The sequence below is a fragment of the Rhinolophus sinicus genome, linkage group LG07, assembly GCF_036562045.2.
Source record: "Rhinolophus sinicus isolate RSC01 linkage group LG07, ASM3656204v1, whole genome shotgun sequence".
Lineage (NCBI taxonomy): Eukaryota > Metazoa > Chordata > Mammalia > Chiroptera > Rhinolophidae > Rhinolophus > Rhinolophus sinicus.
Window position 1 is genome coordinate 79047779 of NC_133757.1, and position 14578 is coordinate 79062356.

Below are 14578 nucleotides of genomic sequence, written 5' to 3' on the forward strand. Positions count from 1 at the left end.
CTCGGGTGTGGGAGTCTTCCAAACACCCCCCCTTTCTTCATATGGCACTCCCCCCTGACCGCCAGCTGTTAATGTCTCCCGTTGACCGGTAGGGAAACTGAGGCACAGAGATTGCTTGTCATTCGCCCCAAGCCACACAACTGGGAGCAGTGGCTTTGGCCTTCAAATCCCCGCTGTGCTGTAGTACCTTTGAGCTATGGGACACTCACTCTCCTAAAAGACTGAAATTCACTTTCAAGGTTGAGGGGTCCCATAAGGAAAACTTGTGCGGCTTAAACCCCTTCCCCAACTGGCACCTGGAAACTCTTTTTCTAGAGCCTAGTGGGAGTGTATCACCAAACCCCAACCTTAGGTTAAGCTGAGTGTGAGAGCTTGGGGTTCAAATCCTGACTACATATGTACTGGAAGAAATCTTTGCTTTTCTCTGGGCCTCAGTCTCCCCATCTGTAAATGGGGATAAAGCCCCTGCCTCAGAGGAATAAATCGAACCCGCATAATACAAACCTAGAACAGAGTAAGGGCCTTTTCATTCGTTTCTTCCTTCATTCAGTTGGTTCCTTGTCAAACATGCACTGAGCGACTGCCTAGTACTAGGCATAATGTACACTGGAGGTCATGGGTAGGGGTTGCCAGTGGTCATGAACCCGGATAAATGGAGACCCATGACTATCTGGGGAGGTGGTGTCTGGAATGTCCTTATCACACAAATGAAGAGATGAAGAAACCAGGAGGGGAAATCCCTTACCTTGGGGTCATGCCAACAAGGAACCTTGGCTGGGGGACACTGTCAATTTAGGGCCCTTCGCTGGGGGACATGGAAGATTTTTGACCTCTGGAAGCTCTGACCTTTGGATGGAGTCCTGGCTCACCCTGCAAAGCTAGGTTCCCTCTTCTGTAACAGGCGGGATATAAGACTAGGTGAGTTCGGAACCTTAGGGGGCTAGAGTCCTCCCTGGCCTCTGCCGCCCTCTGGTGGCCCCCTGTGGCCTACATGCGCCACCCCAGCTGGGTCCAGCGTCCCCCAGTCCTACCCACATGTCCCGCGGGACTGTCTTCTCTCTACATAGATGATGAGGGCAGGCCTGCCCCTCCCCTGGGTCTGCAACAGCACAACTGTCACACGGGTGTCTCTTGCCCGCTAGCTTGCGCCCTCCACCCACGCCAAGAGGGTGGGGAGAACCCCAAGTTCTTCTACCTCCACCATTTTTCCAGGCTCGGCTGTGCGGCACCCTCCTGGAAAACCAGCTGGGCAAGGGGGAAATCCCTGGCAGCCATCCCTTCCCGAAAGGCCAAGCAAAGGAACGCAAATGTATGTAAATTGATGCTAGTGCCCTCAAACCTGCTTTGTCTCCCTGGGAGGGAGGTATCGTCCTGTGCCAGCCCCTCTTGCCCCCTCCCCTATTGTGGAGGGGGGCTCCAGGGCGCAGACTGACATCTGCGCTGGGGCCTCTTCACTGAGGGCCTACTGTGTGCAGGGCCCTGTGCCAGGCACTGGAGACACAGCAGGACCCAGGTAGACCCACCTGGAGCACAGGCTCATGGCAGAAGACGAGTACCCATCTCAGTAGCTTATGGATGACAAGTGATGGCCTAGAGGGAGACCTTATGTGAGGCCTCTCGGTGGGGAACTCTCTGGGGAAATAAGTGGAGACCTAGAGAATGAACCAGGCTTGGAGAGATCTGAGGTGGGAAGGAGATGGACAGGGAGAGCTCCAGGGGACCTTGAGCCTTGTCAAGGAGTGTGGATTTTATTCAGAGGGTGCTGGGGGGCAAGGGGAGCCACTGGACAGTTTGGAACAAATGAGGGACCTAATAATGGACCTAATGAGTGGGGCCTAGTGGGGTGGACCTAATAATGGAACTAATGGGGTGTGGAGACATGGGTAGATTCAGTATGTTCTGGAATTCCAGGACACGAGAGGATGCTGAGTTGGGAGCTGGTGAGGACCAACTTCTGTGACTGGTGGGAAGTGGGGGGAAGCATGGACGGGGGCACAGAGCAGGGTGGGGAGGAGTCACACCTTAACTTAGGGAGAGGGGCAGGCAGGACCCTAGGATATAAGTTGGAAAGACATCCCCCCCCCCCCCCCGTTGATGTGGGGAGAGGGGCAGGACAATCCTCAAGGAGCAGCAGTCTGAGCAGAATGGGCAGGAATGTTGGGTACCTGCTGCTGCCCCACCCTTCCTGCTGCCTGGGCACCCCCAGTACTCCCTGGAGACAGCATGTGTCAGGGTTGACAGGTTGTGAGCTACTTCGGCTCCAGCACCACCTGCTGGGTGTCCGTCCTTGAACTTGTACTATACTCAGTGAAGGTAAACCTTTGCCACTGGTGGTCACTGTGAGATCCCATGATCCTCAGTCTCTCTGGGTTTCAGGACCTAGGTTGGGTCTCCTGGGGGCCCCCTTCTCTTGCCTTGGCACCTGCCCTTGCCTGATGGTCCTGATTCAGGAGCCAAGTGCAGAGTACGTCAGAGGGGCAGCTCCTTTCCTCCAGGGCTCCAAGCCCTGCCCACGTGTGACACGTGACACACGGACATGCCCAGGAACCTCAGTACCTGAGGCAGTGGGATGGAGTCCACTGGATTCCTGCTGGCATGGTGAGCCCCAACCAGTGGTGTCAGCAACCCAAGTGCCATCCCACTTTAAAGACCCCGCATGGAAAGGTCCATCTCCTCCTACTTCCAGCCTTTGCTCTCGGTGGTCTTAGCACTTCAATTCCCCCTGGAGACAGAGCTCAGTTCAGTGGTCCTCACCTCCAGCTGCTCTAAGGGTTTGTGGGGAATTGCCAGGTGGTTACACGGTAGAAGGGTCTGTGGGCAAACTCATGAGATGAGCAGATGGCAGCGTGGGTGAATGAACAGGTGGAGGTTAGAGAGCTGGGCCAGCTCAGTTCAAGTTCCCTCAATAATGGGATTGACCCCACCCTTCAGCTGGTGGGAGCAGGGCCTCCCCAACTAGTTCCCAGGCTACAATGTGGATGAGTCTTCGGTGGAGCTCCAAGGTAAGGATGGGGTGCCCCGTAGGCCTCTGTAGAGCCCTGGACTTCCACATTCCTGGTGGTGTATCGTAACCCCTCTCAACCTCCACTTCACCCGCAGTTCCCCCCTCCATCTCCAGAATCACCATTTTACACAGAAAACATCTATAGCTCAGTCGGCCCAGGCACAGCCCTCAGGGTCTACCTCCAGGCCACCAGTTCGAGCCTGAGGACTGGTTTCCTTTTCCTTCCTGTTCTAATCAGATAACAGGGTCAGGAACCAAAGCTCCTTCTACCTTGTGTGTGTGTGGCTTCATGGCCAAAGATGGCTGCTGGAGAACTGGCCGTTGTGGCTATATTCCGGCTGGATGGCTGTTTTCTGACAATGGCACCTATCACTATCACATGACATTTTCTGAGTGGAATGTAGATATGGAGATTCTATTACTGAAGAAGGAATATTTGGAGCAACTAGGAGTTTCCACCAGAAACCACCAGGTTAATGAAATCTACCAGGCAAACATTTAAAAAATCTTAGCCTGATCTCTCAAAATACAAAGACATCAGAAAGTGCCCTGGAAAAAAAATGTTACATACACAGGGGGATGTTTTTCAGGCTTTTGTCTCACACAAGCTTAAAAGAAAACAGCAGCGCAGTAGAGAAATGATTCAAGTTCATATAAATGATTTTAATTCAGGGAAAAAGTACCTCCCTTCATATTGGGTGGGTGCAAAAGAAACTGCGATTTTTGAAATTATTTTTAACCTTTTAAACCGCAACCACTTTTGCACCAACCTAATAGAAAAGCAAATCCTAAAATGTGATTTTCCAGCCACCAAAGTTAGCTAACCCATGGGTGCTGGCAAGACTGTTGGAAACCAGGATTCCTTTTGATCCTGTTCGGTAATGTATTGAACGTATGTATTTACTGAGGGAATTTTGGCAGTGTCTAAATCAAACCCGGCCCAACACCAGACCAGGGGCTTAGCATTGCTATGCCACGTGGTGCACAGGTGGAAGGATATTCATTGGCCATCATGTCCTTTTCTGGGTTGCACAAAGACCTACTGAAGCCCTCCTGGGGACAGATGCGGTTCCTGCCCTCTCAGCCTGTCTGGTGGGGAATAGAAAACCAATCAAGTCGCATAAATAGATGTGTGGTTCACAACTACTACTGAGGCCGCCCCAGTGACGGCCTGTGGAGAGCAGCGCAGGCAGAGGGCTCAGCAAGTGCAAAGGCCTGGAGGGGGGAAGGAGTCCGCTGTGTTGGGACAGCAGGCAGAGCAGCTGGTGAGGATGCTGGACGCCTGTCTTTCCTGGAAGAATGGCTGGCTGTGCCCAAGTTGTGCCCTGGGCATCCAGGCCTCTCCAAGCACAAGTGGGCTTTGAAGTAACCCAGCACTTCAATTCCCCCTGGAAATAGCTCACCAGTGACTGTGCAACCTACCAACCCCCTCCCCACCATGGGGTAGCAGAAGCTGTGTCCCCTGCCCAGGACACCGCAATTCCTACCTCATTCCTTTTGTGCCTGGGCTTCTTCTGGATCCATGGTGGGTCCTGCAAGCCTGTACCCCCAGCATTTTTCAACTGAGTAAACCTAGTTGATGCCCTGACCTTGTGACAAGGACACCAATGCTCACAGGGCCCAAGGTGACACACTACGACAGGCATCCCTAAGGCCTGAGCTCTCAGCTCTACCTAGCTTCCTTGTCAAGGCTTGGCCAGGATGGGCACCCCAGGATGGGATTAGCCTCATGCTTGGAATTCCATTCAAGTGGTTTCCTGGAAACAGATGCCCTTGCTGAGACCTTAACCTCCCCACAAGGGGCCCCAACTGGGGAAGGGGAAGCAGAATCCCAGCACAGCAGGCTTGTGGCCCTCTTGGGTGCCCCCTTGCATCTGCTCTGCAGACCTTGGAACCAAAGACTGAGTTCTTGGTTGGGAGGGGACGCCCAGGTAGAATGAATGAGCCCGACCATCCTGATTCCCCCTGGGTCCAGCTGAAGCCTGTGTTTAATGAAGCAGGTGGGACAGATTTGGGGGCAAAACCTATGACCTGCAGTGCACCTCCAAGCTCACAGCAGAGGGCTACCTAACATAGAGGAAAACTGGACCCTCTGGCTACAGGCCCTCACCTATGACAGCTCCTCACTGGACAAAGCCCCAGGGAACTTAGCGAGCAGTAGAGAGCTTGGGGGTGGGACCCTTACCATTCCTGCGTCCCCCTTCTGGAGATTCCATGGTCTGGGTCCCACTTGAGGAGAGGAGGACCCTTCCTGGAGCAGAAAACTCAGACTGGCTACACCCTTTTGAGTTCTGCAGGGTGTGCAAAGAAAATAAGTGTATCTGAGCAGCCTGGTTTTCCCAAGGAGTTTATTCGGGCAGCCCAGGGAACAGGGAGGCCCTGAATCTAAAAGAAAGTGTTGGGCCTCTTGGTGGTGAAGCGTGGCTTGTGCTGGCGACGGAGGACCCGGTGGGGCAGCGGGAACTTGATCTTGGAGTCCTGTGACAAAGAGAGGTGGGTGGAAGCCTCTTAACCCTGTAGTCCAGGGGGCCAGAGGTGTGGTCACCCCCCACTGGGCTCCTGCGTCAGAACCAAGGCTGGGGGGAGCCCCTCATCCCACCAGGGGCCCCAGGGCACTCACATGGAACTGCTTTACCGCCGGCCGGCGGCACTTGCTGGCCGCTATCTCTTCCACCTTCATGATCTGGATGGAGTGGGCACGGGCACGATGCCGGGCCCCCATGTCTCGGTCTGTGGGGAATGGGAGGGGGCAGGGCAAGGTGAATGTGTGCTGGGGGCTCTGGCGTTCCCGAAACATCCCGTCATGTTCCTGCCTGAGGGTCCCACACTTGGGGACCGGGTGCGGGCCATAATCTCTGTCTACTAGGGGTGTAGAACCTCCAAATTCACTTTGAGGGGCACGGCCACAGCCCCCAAAGGCGACGAGATCCCTTTGCTGTCAGCACCTCTGTTTAAACTGCTGCTACGAAAAACAGCAGTTCTTGGGTTTAGGTGCTTGGGTTTCGGCCTTGGCAGGTAGCCCACCTTAACAGCACCTGGGGCAGCTACAAGTCCCAACACTGGACAGGGGCTGGACCAGCTTCTGGGTGGGAGCTGTGTCTACACCAAGGCCGACCCCAAAAGGCCCACCTGCTGCCAGGTTCCAGAAAAAGGCACGCCTGTGGTATCTTCTCCACTCCCCCCACCCCTAGAAGCCTCTTGCTCTTGTCCTGCCTCAGCCTGGTTGGGAGGTGTGAGACGGAACTACAGACACCTGCAACATGAGTGTAAAGGAGAGGCCTGGCGGGGGTGGGGGGTGGGCATGGGGGCTTACAGCACTGGGTGACTGCACCAGCGGTGGTCAGGTCCCGGTACTCCCGGTACATGTTGTGGGTGCCGCTGCGGGAGTCGTAGCGCAGCCAGATGCCAAAGTTCTTTACCCGCAGGGGGGATTTCTCAAACACCTGCAGAGGAAACCAGCTGAGGTGAGCACAGTAAGCGGGGCCTCCACCCGGTCCCTACCCTTTGTGAGCCAATACCTCTGCCCCTGCTGCTCCCAAAACAGCTCAGCCCCCAAACCTTCAGGCATCTGAAGGAAAATTTCCATAGCAACAGTGGGGGTACGGAGCAGTCCAGGCCACTTTCCCCATGGGGACCAGCACAGGTCCTAACTCCTCCCAAACACATCTGGGCCAAAAACCAGCTGCCGCCCTGTGCAGCCTAATGGTATAGAGTCCAGTGCCCATTACAGCAGTGTGCCCAGGTGACAGCACTTCTCCCCCCTTCACAGATGAGGCCCAAGGAAGGTGAGTGTCTCAGCCAAGGTGTCCCAGCGTGCCAGACACACCGTCCCCAGGTCTTGGGCTTTCTCATTAGGAAAAGGGCAGAGACCCCATCTCATCCCATCCCATCCCGACCTATGGCCTGAACTGTACCTGTCCACAGTACCAGGGGCTCTGTAGCCTGTTAACCTTGTAGGATGAGGGCCGCCACATGGAAGGTATAAACCCACTTCAGACCCCACCCTGTCTTGGACACCCCGAACCTGCCCACAGTAGACAATCTCCCCTGAAGACTTCTTCATCTTCTTCAGCTGAGACACAAAGTACCAGAAGCGAGACTTGGCAACAACGTGGTTAGGCGCGAAGATGCGCATACGGTAGAGGGGTGGCGCGTGGCACTTGGGGGTGGGCAGGCAGCGCCCCACCACCTTGTATTCTCGCAGCTGAAACAGAATCAGGGATGAAGTGAGGCCAGCACCCAGAGCCAACTGTGGAGATGCCCCGCTCCCTTTCCCAAGCGTGGTGACCACTGGATCAGTGGACAGAGAACAGAGAATCCTACCCCAGGGCTTCCATCTGGAATCTAGGTGAATGCAGGTCGTGCCACTGTCCAACCTTCCCCATAAAAGTGAGGGCAGGGGGATTAATCAGGATGCCCGTGTGCCCAGTACCCTGGTTCACGAAAGCTAAGCAAAGCTGTCAACCCCACTGTTCCTCCCTTTCTATTTGTAAGAAAAGCTGAGGCCTAGACTTGCAGCCTTAGGTTCGGAACAGCCAGGAGGCAGCCTCATTCCTCCACAGCATCTCTGCAACTCACATCTTGCCAAAGTCCTCTTTCACTCTGGAGTTCAGACAGTGACCAACCTGGGATCCAACCCACTCCAGGGGCTGGACAAATGTCCAGTTCTCTCTCCAGCCCTGGGCTCTCTGCACTGCTGCCATGCCTGTTTCCCCAGCTGCTCCCAAACAGAAGCTCCATATTTACACGGATGCTACGACGAGGATGTCTGCTAAATCTAAGCCATGCGATACGGTAGAAAAGAGCTACCTCAGGAAATGACTCTCAATTATTTCACTAATGTCAATAAAAGGTAGCCCCAAATACCGCAAACTAAGCTCCTACACTTCCACCTCTCCACCTGACTCATCGGCCCCGCAGATCACCCGTTTTGAAAGGGACAGATGCGGCCCCTTTCCGAGCGCGGAAACTGAGGCTGGAGAGCTGTACATGACATCCCCACCCCACGCGCGCTCCTTTTCCCCTCAGGGCCTGTTCTTCCAACTTTGCACCACAGTGCCCCTTGAATTTGCCCAGCACTTGCCACAATAAGGGTCGCACTCTCCGTGTCAACTTGGGTTTACAATTTTCTCCTACTTCTGACTGACGTACCAGGAAAAATGGGAACACTACTGCCTCCCACCACGTCCACTATGCAGTTGGGAAAACTGAGGCTCGGAAGCTCGACGAGGTCCTGTAACGCGAACCTCCACGCCATGCAACATATCCCTTCCTCTGGAAAGTAGACTCGAGCTTGCGATCCCCGAGCCTGCCCGGGTCACGCTCCTGCCTCCCCACGCGGCGCCCGCAGTGGCCGCCATGTTGGCGGCACAAGGGGGCCGCGACCCGCGACCGCGCGGCTCCCAACTGGGAGCGCACACCCCCGACGCGGCCCACGCCACTTCCTGGGGCCCCCCCATTCGGTCCGCGACGCGTTCTCCGGCCCCTTACCCTGCCGCGACCGCCTTACCGTGCCGGAGGCCTTCATTGCGTTCCCTCCACTCTCGCCGCCACCCACAAAAGGAAGTGACCGGTCTGGCGCAGCCTCTCACCATGACTTTGTTGTCGGAAGTCCCTCCCTCTCCAAACCGCGCGCCCATTGGCTTCTTGGCCTCGCGCTCAATCAGATCTGCTTCTTCATTGGTTTCAGGTACACCAAGCTCTCACAGCCCCACCTCCCTTCGCGGTGAGACTACAACTCCCAAGAGGCAGCGCAGCTAGCCCCCTCATGTTCCGCTGCCATGAAGGGAACGTCGGCTCCAGCCGCGCACCGGGAGTTGTAGGCACCTGGAGGAGGCCCAGGTGGTGGGTTGGAGTGTTCCCCTTCCGGGGATGCTTCTGTATGCTAATAGAACCAGACCTCGAATGGGCGCGGTGTTTATGATGCGATCGCTGCGCTTTTCCCGGAGCTGTGTCTCGAGCTACGGACTGGAGAGTTCTCATCTGTAAAATGGGAATAATAGTACTGTTTTTCTCCTAGTAATGTGACAATGATTAGATAACCCATGTAAAACCCCAGGCACAGAGCAATTAACAAGCGCTAACATTCATTAAGCTCTGGAATGCTAGTTGCTATTATTATTATGGAGCTCTGATTTGTGTTTCATAGTGGCAGAGATTCAAACCCCATCTCCTAGATTCAAACCCCATCTGCTTGCCTCCAGTACAGATCCTGGGGAATCCTGGGGTGGGAGTAGAAGTGGGGAGGCGGGGGCTTAGAACTGATCTAGATGCACCCCCCCATCTTTGAGGGGTTGGGACAAAAACGGGTGCAGCTCACTGGCCCATGTGGGAATCCAATGGGCAACCCTGTTGTTCAGAGCTCCCGCTCTAACCAACTGAGCCATTCGGCCGCCCCAAGCATTATTTTTAATTAAAAAATGAACAATGGCTTCATTGAGATACAATTTACATACCATACAATTCACCCATTTAAATTGTACAATTCAATGGTTTTTGCTACCATTTATTCAGACACACATTAATGTATTTAGTATATGCACAGGTGTGCAACCATCACCATAAAATTTAGAACATATCCACCGTCCCCAAAAGAAATCCCTCATCGTTAGCAGTCACTTCCCATTCCCTCCCCATCCCCCCGTCCCAGTCAACTTGGAATCTACCTTCTGCCTCTATGGACTTGCCTATTTTAGACATTTCACAATATTGAAATCATACAAAATGAGGTCTGTTGTGATTGGCTCCTTTCACTTAGCATAAAGTTTTCAAGGCTTATTCACATTGTATCATGGTTCAGTATACTTCATTTCTTTATACTATGGTATAATATTCCATTGTATGGGTGTATTTTGTTATCCATTCATCAGTTGATGGACATTTGGGTGGTTTCCACTTTTTGGCTATTGCAAGTAATGAGATAATTACATTTGCATGCAAAACTTTGTGTCATTGTATGTTTTCATTTCTCTTGGGTATGTAGCTAGGAGTGGAATTGCTGGGTCATACAGTAATTCTATGTTTAACCTTTAAAGGAACTGCCAGACTATTTTCTAAAATGCCTGCATCATTTTAAATCCCCATCAGAAATGTATGAGGGTTCCAACTTCTCCATATCCTCACCACTTTTTATTATTTGTCTTTTTTATTGTAACCATCCTAGTGCATGGGAAGTGGTATCTCTTTGTGATTTTGATTTGCTTTTCCCTGATAACTAATGATGTTGGGCATCTTTTCATGTGCTTACTGGCCATATGTATATTTTCTTTGGAGAAATGTCTATTCAGATTATTTTCCCATTTTTATTTATTTATTTTTTAAATGGAAGTAACTGCAATATAAGCTTTTTTTTAGTTTTTATTTTTATTTATTTTTTTAACAGGACTTTATTGGGGAAAAGTGTGTACTTCCAGGACTTTTTTTTTTTTTTCCCAAGTTGTTGTCCTTTCAATCTTAGTTGTGGAGGGTTCTGTTCAGCTTCAAGTTGTTGTTCTTTCAGTCTTAGTTGTGGAGGGCGCAGCTCAGCTCCAGGTCCAGTTGCCGTTTCCTAGTTGCCGTTTCCTAGTTGCCGTTTTCTAGTTGCCGTTTTCTAGTTGCAGGGGGCGCAGCCCACCATCCCTTGCGGGACTCAAGGGATTGAACTGGCAACCTTGTGGTTGAGAGCCCACTGGTCCATGTGGGAATCGAACCGGCAGCCTTTGGAGTTAGGAGCACGGAGCTCTAACCGCCTGAGCCACCGGGCCAGCCTATTTTCCCATTTTTAAATTGAGGGTTTTTAAAATTATTATTACTGAGTTATAAGAGTTCTATATATATCCTATAGATATGTAGTTCCTTATCAGATATGATTTTCAAACTTTTTTCATTCTGTGAATTATCTTTTCACTTTCTTGATGGAGTCCTTTAAGGAGCAAACATTTTTAAAATTTTGATGAAGTTCAATTTATCTTTTTTCTTTTATTGCTTGTGCTTTTGATGTCATATCTAAGAAACCATTGCCTAATCCAACGTTCTGAAGTTTGTGTCTATGTTTTCTTAATAATTTTATAGTTTTAGCTCTTATAGTTAGGTCTCTGATCCATTTTGAATAAATTTTGTATGTAGTATTGAAACCAGAAGCCAAACAAGTCTGGGGCTGTGTTGCCTGCACTGCTCAGCCAATAGACCGACACAGGAGTTGGGTCATAGAATAAGTGTTTATTATCAGAGCACCGGTGGTCTGAGAAGGCAGCGGGCTAACACATCCAAAAACTGCCTTAACATTCTCAGACCAGCCTGGGATACTTAAGGGAAAATCTGGACATTCCTCCAGAGGACACATGTTCCAGGGGTCTGCATGGAGTCTTCCCTCAGGTGATGTGGCTCTCCAACATGGTCATCAACTCAGGAGCAGTGATGACAGTAACCTGAAAAGAATGTTAGGCCATAAAGATTGTGATCAGTAAGCAAGGGGTATTGTGATCACAAGCCAGAACAAGTTCAGGGTAATTATCTAAAGCAAGGAACTGGACAGGGGACATTTCAAACTCAAACTGCAAGGTGGAGGTTTTTCAATTGTTAAGCTCTAGGGCAGGGAGAGGCAAGGCCAGGGACATTACAAAGCCTCTTTTCTGGGGGTCCCAACCAGGCCCTGTTTCAGTATGAGACACGGGTCCAACTTCATTCTTTCATGTGTGGATCTATAGTTCTTGCAACCCCATTTATTGAGATGATATTCCTCCTTTGAAATATCTTGTTGAAAATAAATGTGTTTATTTCTGGATCCTTAAATCTATTCCATTGATCTGTCTCTCTCTTTATGACAGTAACATTCTGGTTTTTTTTTTTTTTTTTTTAAGATTTTATTGGGGAAGGGGAACAGGACTTTATTGGGGAACAATGGTCAAATTGTTGTCCTTTCAATCTTAGTTGTGGAGGGTTCTGTTCAGCTTCAAGTTGTTGTTCTTTCAGTCTTAGTTGTGGAGGGCGCAGCTCAGCTCCAGGTCCAGTTGCTGTTGCTAGTTGCAGGGGGCACAGCCCACCATCCCTTGCGGGAGTCAAACCGGCAACCTTGTGGTTGAGAGGACATGCTCCAACCAACTGAGCCATCCGGGAGCTCAGCGGCAGCTCAGCTCAAGGTGCCGTGTTCAATTTTAGTTGCAGGGGGTGCTGCCCACCATCCTGGCAACCTTGTGGTTGAGAGCCTGTGCTCCAACCAACAACTGAGTCATCCGGGAGGCAGCTCAGCTCAAGGTGCCGTGTTTAATCTTAGCTCAAGGTGCTGTGTTTAATCTTAGTTGCAGGGGGCAGAGCCCACCATCCCTTGCGGGACTCAAGGAATTGAACTGGCAACCTTGTGGTTGAGAGCCCACTGGCCCATGTAGGAATCGAACCGGCAGCCTTCGGAGTTAGGAGCACGGAGTTCTAACCGCCTGAGCCACCGGGCCGGCCCCAACATTCTGTTTTGATTGCTGTAGCTTTGTATTCAGTTTTGGATTGGGAAGTGTGAATTCTCCAGTTTTGATATTTTTTAAAATTAAAAAGGCTATTCTGGGTCCCTTGAATTTTCATATGAATTTTAGGATCAGTTTGTCACTTTCTGCAAAGAAGATAGCTGGGATTTTGATAGGATCTGTGTTGAATCTGTAGATCAATTTGAGGATTGTCATTTTTTACATGTCATCTGCCGTTTTACTTTTGTTCATCTGCGTCTGTCTTTTTTGTTGTTTCTCTATTTTCCCTTTACTGCTTCTTATTGCATAAAGTGACTGTTTTCTAGTGTAATGTTTCAATTCCTTTAATATTTTTTCACTATAGTTTTTGAGTTATTTCCTCAGTAGTTCCCCTAGGGCTGAACATATATATACATCTTAACTTAGAATCTACTTCAGATTATGCTGCCTCAATTTTAATGACATAGAGAAATGCGACTCCTTTATGGGTCATTTCCTCCTCTCCTTTTGTGTAATTATTGTTGTTATTGTGCTATTATTGTTATTCATACTACATCTACATGTGTTACAAACCCAACAACACCTTGTTGTAATTATTATTCCATACAATCGTATGTCTGTTGAAGAATCAGAAAATAAACGAGGACAAATATATATTTATAGAGCTGGTTGTATTAATTTTCTCCTTTCACATTTCTGGTTTTCATTAGTTTTTGTGGATTAGTCACTGCCTGGGGTCATTTCCTTATTCCAGTACAGCTTTGCTCTGCCCCCCTCCTTTGTGCTGTTATTATCAAATGTATTGCATTTCTATATGTTATAGGCCCCAAAATACAATTAACATATATTTTTATACAACTGCTTTGTAAATCAGTTAAGAGACAAAAAGGATAAGCAACGCATTTATGCTGTCTTTTATAATTACAGAAATCACCTTTATCTGTGGTCTTGCTCTGGCCTCGAACGTCAGGCGAGAGGCAACTTCATCAGAATGGTGTTGCCACGAGTGTCCACTAGGTGGCAGCAGAGCCCTTGCCTGTCTCTGCCTCGACGAGGCTCATAGCTGGGACACTGGAGTGAGGCAGAAGCAGGTTAGAATCCCACCGTTTCGCCGCCTTGGGCCTCAGTTTGCCTACCTGTAAGATGAGGCTAATAATAGTTCCCAGCTGGTAGGGTTGTTGTGAGATTTAAATGGCGTGTAATTGTTAGGACTGGGTAGGCAGGGGCCCTACCATTGTGCATGAACTCAGGGTTCTGGACCTCAGTCTCCCTGGACAGCACGGAGTAAACAGGAGGGTGGAAAGAGGTTCTGGAATACTCAGGGCGGGTCTTGGGGCACAAATCACATCCAGAGGAGAGTAGGTAGGGAGGAGTAGGAAGGACAGGAGTAGAAGGGAGAGGGGAGGAGGAGGAAGTCGGTGGGGGAGGGAGGCAGGGCGCAGGCCTTGGGGCCTGGACCTTCTATCTCCAAGGTCTGGGTCAGCATGACCCCGCAGCTGGAGAGGAGGGAAGGACACGTGTGTGTTCTGCCTATTACATTTTGGCCCCCGCTGCGCCCCTGAGCCACCCTCTTACCCCAGTGACCCCTCTTTTCTGTTGTGCCCAGCCTAAGCCAAGCAGGAATATGAGCCTGGTACGCTGGTCCTGGACCTTGAACCACAATCTCTGTTCCCCCATCCTACTCTCCCCCTTTTCCATCTCAGCTACTGGCACCTCCATCCTTCCAGGGCTCACCTGGCTGGAGTTCTGCTCCCATCCCTTTGTCCTCAAAACACCCCCAAGCCACCCACTCCCCTGTATTCTAGCTGAAACCCCACCCAGACGCTGCCCTCCTTCCTCCTCCTACCTGTCCGCAATGGTCCCTGCCCCCAACCCTCCTAAGGCTCCTCCTCTGACTTCTTCCTCCCTTCCTTCCTCTCTTTCTCTGTCTCGCTCTCTCTCCCCCTTCCTTCCTTCCTTCCTTCCTTCCTTCCTTCCTTCCTTCCTTCCTTCCTCCCTCCCTCCCTCCCTCCCTCCCTCCCTCCCTCCCTTCTTTTCTTCCTTCCGCTACTATGTGCCAGGCAGCGCTGGGGGAACTGACACATGAATGGGGAAAGTGGACAAAAACAAAATAATTAAGAAAAATATGCACCACAGCAGAGTG

General features: G+C 50.9%; 1 protein-coding gene and 1 non-coding gene across 2 annotated transcripts; both read right to left on the minus strand.

Annotated features, from left to right (window-relative positions):
• Nucleotides 1-5335: 5335 nt before the first annotated feature.
• Nucleotides 5336-8631, minus strand: RPL18A (ribosomal protein L18a). The gene is made up of 5 exons (XM_019737074.2): nt 8514-8631; nt 7029-7208; nt 6318-6447; nt 5625-5734; nt 5336-5482 (listed from the first exon to the last, which is right to left on the minus strand). The coding sequence occupies exons 1-5, from the start codon at nt 8529-8531 to the stop codon at nt 5390-5392; spliced, it is 531 nt and encodes a 176-aa protein (XP_019592633.1). The 5' UTR covers nt 8532-8631; the 3' UTR covers nt 5336-5389.
• LOC141572964 (small nucleolar RNA SNORA68) lies at nt 5871-6002 on the minus strand. The gene has a single exon (XR_012498553.1). It is a non-coding gene; the product is annotated as a small nucleolar RNA SNORA68 (small nucleolar RNA).
• Nucleotides 8632-14578: the final 5947 nt, after the last annotated feature.

What these genes read in the sequence shown, in the direction of transcription:
- RPL18A (XM_019737074.2), bottom strand. An exon ending in AGATTGTCTACTGTGGGCAG is followed by an intron (nt 6,448 to 7,028) that starts GTTCGGGGTGTC and finishes TTTCCTCTGCAG; the next exon opens with GTGTTTGAGAAATCCCCCCT. An exon ending in TGGTGCAGTCACCCAGTGCT is followed by an intron (nt 5,735 to 6,317) that starts GTAAGCCCCCAT and finishes CATTCCCCACAG; the next exon opens with ACCGAGACATGGGGGCCCGG.